General features: G+C 31.9%; 1 protein-coding gene across 1 annotated transcript in view; it reads left to right on the forward strand.

Annotated features, from left to right (window-relative positions):
• Nucleotides 1-1,634: 1,634 nt before the first annotated feature.
• The window catches only part of Smp_124000 (MEG-14), a 24,360-nt gene continuing 17,136 nt past the window's right edge, over nt 1,635-8,858 (forward strand). The window contains exons 1-3 of the mRNA XM_018793134.1: nt 1,635-1,714; nt 2,612-2,633; nt 5,409-5,432. Coding sequence (XP_018647677.1) covers nt 1,645-1,714; nt 2,612-2,633; nt 5,409-5,432 — 116 coding nt within the window. The 5' untranslated portion in view covers nt 1,635-1,644. The remainder of the gene's footprint in view (nt 1,715-2,611; nt 2,634-5,408; nt 5,433-8,858) is intronic.

Consider the following 8,858-nt stretch of genomic DNA (forward strand, 5'->3'; position numbering starts at 1 on the left):
AATCAGTTGTGAAAATGTTTATGAAATGACATCATACCATATATGAAGATAAGTAAATAAATATTCTTCATTATAAAAATACGAGAATATTGTCTATTCAATAAAATGTTTTTCAAGATTTTTAGTAATATCAGTAAATATTACTTATAAAATATATAATCGAATCAATAAAATTTATTGATTTTAATTTTATATTTTTCATTTAATTATGTTGTCCGAGGAAAAACAGTTAAAATTCTTTTTATTCATTATGAGTATCTCTGATGACTTACACTTATGACTGTCAACTGGAACTCTTCAACAGTGAGCATCCATCAACCCGTACGCTAGAATCGAGCCCAGAACCTTAAGTTTTATGTGCAAACATCTAACCTCTGAATCACTGGGTCCGAATCTAACAGTGTAAATATCTAACTTCAATCAATCCACGATTGTAGGTTTTTTTAAACTACAGGTCGAGTGATACAATGTTCCTCGTGAGAACTGATTGTCACAAAGTTAGTTCTGACAAAATACTCACTTTGTTTCATTGTTAACCTTCAATTTAGGACAAAACGGTTGCCTAATTATTCTCCAAAAGATAATGACCTATTTTTATCACTACAAATATATTATTATTTGGGATTATATACCAATTACAATTTGAATGACAAAATAACTAGATTTACTATATCAATAAATCTACATAGTTTACTGTCATAATAACGATAATCATAATTATCTTTATCATATATTTATAAGTAGTAATGGTTAAACACAATAAAATTATTCATAAATTATTTAAGACTTTTTTATGTGTCATATTTAGGTTAATCAGTATAGAAACTACGATAAATGACCCCTTAGTGAAAATGAAATAACAAATAAATATATATTTATGATTTAGATATAAGATTATAGATAAGATCCTAAGTAATTATTTTTCTCTTTGAGTTGATTACCTCTTTACAATTGAGAGAGAAAGTGAGATAATGATTATCTTATCGACTATCATTTGTTCCAATTCGATTGAATGAATTCACAAAGTTATTCTTTATTGAATAGACTTATAATAATAGGTAGAATTCATATCATTAAAAAACTCCAGTATAATTTATTGTCAAGAAAGAAAATTATTTTCCTTAATGGTCTAGCTTCAATTGACTCATGATTTCAACTATGAAAATACTGAAATCTCCACAAAACCCCTTCTGATTATATCAGACATAGTTTTTTAAATTGTATTTCATTCATTAGAATAACAGAACCATTCATGAACTATTCTTATGATTCCAAAAAAACACAAAACTGGTATTTCATAGAATCATATTCATACAACAATAATAAAGTATAATTTAATCCATTGTAAATAATGGTAATAATGATAATAATAAACTTTATAGTCATCTCATATATGAGTCTAATTATTGCGTAATGTGTATTCTACTATCTCATATTTCAGTAATATTAGTCAAATTGAGTTTTTTTTTTCTCGAGTGGAGGGTATACGATTTACTCATTATACATTATGTACACACAATAGTACTATTTACATAATAGAAAAGAAGAGAAGAAAAGAAAAGAGATACAATAGAAGTTTTTGTATAAAAGTCTTTAGAAAACATCCTAGTATACTACTTACTTTGCAAAAAAGAGTATTCAATCATGAATAGGTTCTTTTGGACTGTCACACAATGTACAATTTTGCTAGTTATTATATGTAATTTGAATACAAGTAAGTAAAGTATTAGGTGTTTTAAATTTATTTGGTGGTATGGTTTACTTGTATCTTATCCTTGTTGTTTAGGATTGAAATCGATCAGTCTCTTATTGGTATATGTACATCCTGAGAGGATTGTCTCGATATTGCCTTAAGTCACAAGCTTTATAAGTAAAGATGGACTCAGTAGCTAAGGAGATAACGTAATGGCGTTTGAAGCGAATGGTACTGGGTTCGAGTCCCAGAGTGAACACCAACTCAGGTACATTCATCTGATGAGTTACAAATAGGATGATACGCGCATCCTGAACTCCACTGCTAGCCACCATCCATCTTTATTTATTATGTGTTTTTCTACGTAATTCTGATTGAATTTGAGTAAACACAATATTCATTGACATAATGAGCTATGTTAGCGGTTACCATAACTTATTGTGTATATGTATAAAAAGCAACAATCCTTTATTATTATGATGATTACATTATATCCTAGAAAATAGTGAAGTTATAAAAGTAGACCAATGTGTTTGTCTTAATGATTAAATAACTTTAAGCATTTTGGGTTACCTGAAAGTTATGGATTCAATCCTTTCCAGGGTTTACTGAGTAGTAACCAAAATGTATATTCAAAGCTTCCTAGTACTCAATAGTTTTCCAGATAATGTTACTTCGTGATTCCAACTTGATACAAAACTGAACGGTTGTTACATAACTCTATTTGTATTTTAATACCAATAACTGTTAGTGCTGTCTGAGCATCAACAGTTCTCATGTTGACTCCAATTCATAGTGAAAAATACCTTTGAATAATATATTTTTCTATAATTCATCTATCGCTGATTTATATAAAAGTAGTATCTCATATATTTCCTACGTAAACTTGATAGATCTATTTTTAATACTTTACTCTAGTGAAAGCTACTTCAGCAAATAGGTAAGTTAAACAGTATAAATTAAGTTCACTTAGTAATGTTTGTTTGAATCTTCCCATTGATGTTTAGGACTGTAACTGGTCAGTCTCTTATTGGCATATGTGCATATTGCCTCGATATCGCCTTAATTCACAAACATTATAAGCAAAGATGGATAGTGGCTATCAGTGGAATCCAGTTTGATGCGCGTTTCGTCCTGTTTGGGACTCGTCAGCTGGATGTAACTGTAACTCAGAGTTGATGTTCATTCTGGGACTCGAACTCCACCGCGTTATCCACTCGGCCACTCAGTCCTGATAGCCACTTGCATGTGCAATGGGATGAAGTTTAAATTCACTTATTATTGTTTGTTTAAGATTTTAATTTCATTAAATGTATGAAATTTCAACCTTTTAAATAGAAGATCCATTTCATGAACTGATGATGATTCTAATTTTAAAAGAAATTCATCAACATATGAAGATTTTCCAACTAAAATGTAGTATAAATTCATTTTTGTATTGTTTGTTTGAATCTTCTCTATTGATGTTCAGGACTGAAGACTGATGAGTCTCTTATTGGCATATATACATCCTGTGTAGACTGCCTCGATATTGCCTTAAATCACAAGCTTTATAAGTAAAGATAGATGGATGCAGGTAAACCTAGCTGACGAGCCCCAACTAAGACGAAACGCGCGACCTACATTCCATTGTTAGGTACCATCCATCTTTAGAATGTAGTATGATTAGATAAATGATAAATGTTATTCTGTTTCAAGCTCAACATTTATTCAATTAACCCTGTTGAGTAATATAGATTTACATGTATTTTATGCATGTAACATTGTATCGTTCATTTCCATTGTAACAGATAATTTAGAGACAGTCGGTATATATGTTTCAAAATGTTCTGAAAAAGAATCACTGATCAAGATCTGACTGACGACATCAAGATTACTTTTTAGTTGCTATGGGCCATTAAATTGAATTGTTTGACACATTCATTTTAAGAAGACGGTTATCTTGTTCATTAAGACATGAAGACATATTTTCTACCGATTAGTTTTTGCATATGATCATACAGATTATATTTTGAAAAGACCTCTTTATTTGATCAAGTTACTTCTCTCATGAGTGTCATACGGTACAAACCCTTCAGTACCTAATTTATGTCCTGTTTCAAGACTGAATACAATACTAGTTTATATAATGAAAGGTTCTGTACGAACTTGATGGACATTATTAGTTAACTTGGTGTTTGAAATTTAGAGACATGTCAATCAAAGGACAGTATTAGTTTGGAAACTATAGAAGTTGTCGTGTGATTGATTTATTGTTACTATTATTGAACATAGATAAGTTATTCAAATATCTCAACTGATTACTGAAAAGGACTCATTTTACAAAGCCAGTACTCGCTCAACTAAGGGATAGATCATTGAATATAATGTTATTAATGTTCTAATTAATAGGTTTGATAAATACCGGTCGTTTGACAGTCAAACTGAACTGTTTGTAAGACAAACAGATGGTTTTACAGTATGTAGGATTGCAGATACTAGTAATCAACTAACCGTGGGAAGTTCATGTTGTGGTATCAAGTTGTTTGACTAAGTTTCTGAAGTTATCATTAGGGTTTGAATATTCTCAAATGTAAGTGAGAGTCTCATCTACGACTGGTATTCTCATCGAGATAATAAGTTCTACATCCATAACATTCTATGAGCTTACCATTCTTACAATTAGTCAGAGTATACCATGGCTATCTTCAATATTCAATCAAGTTTTAAAACTGTTTCATTCTTAAAAATCACTTAGTTTGTTAGGGATTGAATGCTTTCTAACCACTAAAGTATTATACAAAGTTAAATTCTTAATCACGGAGCAAGAAAGTCTTCTTGGTTTCTTTCCTACTGATACATAAATATGCGGTATGAAGTTTGGTAACAACAAAGTTTCGGGTAAAAGTTAACTTTTACTACGAAAAGACTGATGTCAACGGAATTGTTAACAATAACCAATAGGAGTTGACGGAACATAAAACTATATTACTGAGGCCTTAAACTTTCTTCCAATAAAATTGCCCGTTGACTACTCATTACGAGGTTCGGACACCGAGGTAAGTGTCCCACAGTTCAGCCCAATGATTCATCTCGACATATATGAATTCAATATACTGGTTTCCATTAAGCATATAGCCAGGTAGCAAAACTATCTGGTTTGTCACTTTGGTTACGTAAGATCAGATGGTTAATCACTCTCAAGTTTTAGATAGTGAAATCCATTGACCTGTTCCACATATGGTTTGATAAACAAATGATGCAATATTCAGCTTGTAGAGCAGTTTCATAGGAACATGAATGCGATCTATTAAGCTAAAAATAATCGTAACGGATACATGAAAAAAATGAAAGAAATAGACAGAAAGGTTAATAGGAATTACAGAACAGACATTAGAAACTGAAATGGCAATTGATGACGAACAATATAGACCGTCAAGATACTGGAATTATGCGGAAAATTGACATTCCAGTTTTTAGGGTTATTCTTTCTTGAGAAAAACCGAAAATCAAATGGATTAGCAACAGGCAAATTTATCTAATCGAATGTGAGAATGCAAGCCGAACTGATGAGTACATGAGATCGGAAAAGCGACAATTCTGTGAACAATAATACACTGTGAAAAAAACATGACAAGCAAACATTCATAATATAAAAATGGACAATAAATATAAATAAAAAGAAACATTAAAAGAAGGATTAGAACAGCATTTGTGGTGTTATTATTCTTGACAGTCGTACACATGGAGCAACTTCTACGTAAGTTATTTGAACATATTTTGGTAATCTATATAAATATCTGACGACTGTTAATTTAATCATGATACCTGAATACAAATGTTTTCACTGCTTTCATTAGTGTGTGTATAACACAGAAAGACATTCATGACAACTCTTTCCTTATTTGTTTCGAAGGAAGCTTTGATGATCCTCGATCCATGAGAATCTTGTCATACAAGCACATTTCGTGCTTCTTTGCACATCATCAGTTCAACTCCATGTGTGTTGAAGGTACTTTACTTCGCATGACCAGAATAAAACAGCACCTCTCTCGAAGATGATCTTTATTGTTTAACTTGATTCCAATATGCTTCACAAATGTCAACTACTGTCAGTTTGTATTACAGATACTTGAATGATCTATCCGGTCTCCCACATTGTGCATAATTTTCATGTACCTATGATAATTGTTGTCGTGGTTGTCAGAAGATCTATTAACCTGGTGATTTCTGAAGACTCGTAGCTTTCACCATTAAGCATCGTAATTCTTTCGAATAAAAACTATTGGACTCATGAGAGAGAGAGAGCTCAAATGGTTGAAGTGATAATTTGTGGTAAGCGTTTGTTTAGCAAGGCTGTTTTGTAGGTTCTGTACGAACTTGATGGACATTATTAGTTAACTTGGTGTTTGAAATTTAGAGACATGTCAATCAAAGGACAGTATTAGTTTGGAAACTATAGAAGTTGTCGTGTGATTGATTTATCGTTACTATTATTGAACATAGATAAGTTATTCAAATATCTCAACTGATTACTGAAAAGGACTCATTTTACAAAGCCAGTACTCGCTCAACTAAGGGATAGATCATTGAATATAATGTTATTAATGTTCTAATTAATAGGTTTGATAAATACCGGTCGTTTGACAGTCAAACTGAACTGTTTGTAAGACAAACAGATGGTTTTACAGTATGTAGGATTGCAGATACTAGTAATCAACTAACCGTGGGAAGTTCATGTTGTGGTATCAAGTTGTTTGACTAAGTTTCTGAAGTTATCATTAGGGTTTGAATATTCTCAAATGTAAGTGAGAGTCTCATCTACGACTGGTATTCTCATCGAGATAATAAGTTCTACATCCATAACATTCTATGAGCTTACCATTCTTACAATTAGTCAGAGTATACCATGGCTATCTTCAATATTCAATCAAGTTTTAAAACTGTTTCATTCTTAAAAATCACTTAGTTTGTTAGGGATTGAATGCTTTCTAACCACTAAAGTATTATACAAAGTTAAATTCTTAATCACGGAGCAAGAAAGTCTTCTTGGTTTCTTTCCTACTGATACATAAATATGCGGTATGAAGTTTGGTAACAACAAAGTTTCGGGTAAAAGTTAACTTTTACTACGAAAAGACTGATGTCAACGGAATTGTTAACAATAACCAATAGGAGTTGACGGAACATAAAACTATATTACTGAGGCCTTAAACTTTCTTCCAATAAAATTGCCCGTTGACTACTCATTACGAGGTTCGGACACCGAGGTAAGTGTCCCACAGTTCAGCCCAATGATTCATCTCGACATATATGAATTCAATATACTGGTTTCCATTAAGCATATAGCCAGGTAGCAAAACTATCTGGTTTGTCACTTTGGTTACGTAAGATCAGATGGTTAATCACTCTCAAGTTTTAGATAGTGAAATCCATTGACCTGTTCCACATATGGTTTGATAAACAAATGATGCAATATTCAGCTTGTAGAGCAGTTTCATAGGAACATGAATGCGATCTATTAAGCTAAAAATAATCGTAACGGATACATGAAAAAAATGAAAGAAATAGACAGAAAGGTTAATAGGAATTACAGAAGAGACATTAGAAACTGAAATGGCAATTGATGACGAACAATATAGACCGTCAAGATACTGGAATTATGCGGAAAATTGACATTCCAGTTTTTAGGGTTATTCTTTCTTGAGAAAAACCGAAAATCAAATGGATTAGCAACAGGCAAATTTATCTAATCGAATGTGAGAATGCAAGCCGAACTGATGAGTACATGAGATCGGAAAAGCGACAATTCTGTGAACAATAATACACTGTGAAAAAAACATGACAAGCAAACATTCATAATATAAAAATGGACAATTAATATAAATAAAAAGAAACATTAAAAGAAGGATTAGAACAGCATTTGTGGTGTTATTATTCCCGACAGTAGTACACATGGAGCAACTTCTACGTAAGTTATTTGGACATATTTTGGTAATCTATATAAATATCTGACGACTGTTAATTTAATCATGATACCTGAATACAAATGTTTTCACTGCTTTCATTAGTGTGTGTATAACACAGAAAGACATTCATGACAACTCTTTCCATGAGAATCTTGTCATACAAGCACATTTCGTGCTTCTTTGCACATCATCAGTTCAACTCCATGTGTGTTGAAGGTACTTTACTTCGCATGACCAGAATAAAACAGCACCTCTCTCGAAGATGATCTTTATTGTTTAACTTGATTCCAATATGCTTCACAAATGTCAACTACTGTCAGTTTGTATTACAGATACTTGAATGATCTATCCGGTCTCCCACATTGTGCATAATTTTCATGTACCTATGATAATTGTTGTCGTGGTTGTCAGAAGATCTATTAACCTGGTGATTTCTGAAGACTCGTAGCTTTCACCATTAAGCATCGTAATTCTTTCGAATAAAAACTATTGGACTCATGAGAGAGAGAGAGAGCTCAAATGGTTGAAGTGATAATTTGTGGTAAGCGTTTGTTTAGCAAGGTTGTTTTGTAGGTGAGATGTTGTTACTAGTCCTATTCACAATCCTTCCTTTTCATCTTAGAGACATGTCAATCAAAGGACAGTATTAGTTTGGAAACTATAGAAGTTGTCGTGTGATTGATTTATCGTTACTATTATTGAACATAGATAAGTTATTCAAATATCTCAACTGATTACTGAAAAGGACTCATTTTACAAAGCCAGTACTCGCTCAACTAAGGGATAGATCATTGAATATAATGTTATTAATGTTCTAATTAATAGGTTTGATAAATACCGGTCGTTTGACAGTCAAACTGAACTGTTTGTAAGACAAACAGATGGTTTTACAGTATGTAGGATTGCAGATACTAGTAATCAACTAACCGTGGGAAGTTCATGTTGTGGTATCAAGTTGTTTGACTAAGTTTCTGAAGTTATCATTAGGGTTTGAATATTCTCAAATGTAAGTGAGAGTCTCATCTACGACTGGTATTCTCATCGAGATAATAAGTTCTACATCCATAACATTCTATGAGCTTACCATTCTTACAATTAGTCAGAGTATACCATGGCTATCTTCAATATTCCATCAAGTTTTAAAACTGTTTCATTTCTAAAATCACTTAGTTTGTTAGGGATTGAATGCTTTCTAACCACTAAAGTATTATACAAAG

The sequence above is a fragment of the Schistosoma mansoni genome, chromosome 1, assembly GCF_000237925.1.
Source record: "Schistosoma mansoni strain Puerto Rico chromosome 1, complete genome".
NCBI lineage: Eukaryota > Metazoa > Platyhelminthes > Trematoda > Strigeidida > Schistosomatidae > Schistosoma > Schistosoma mansoni.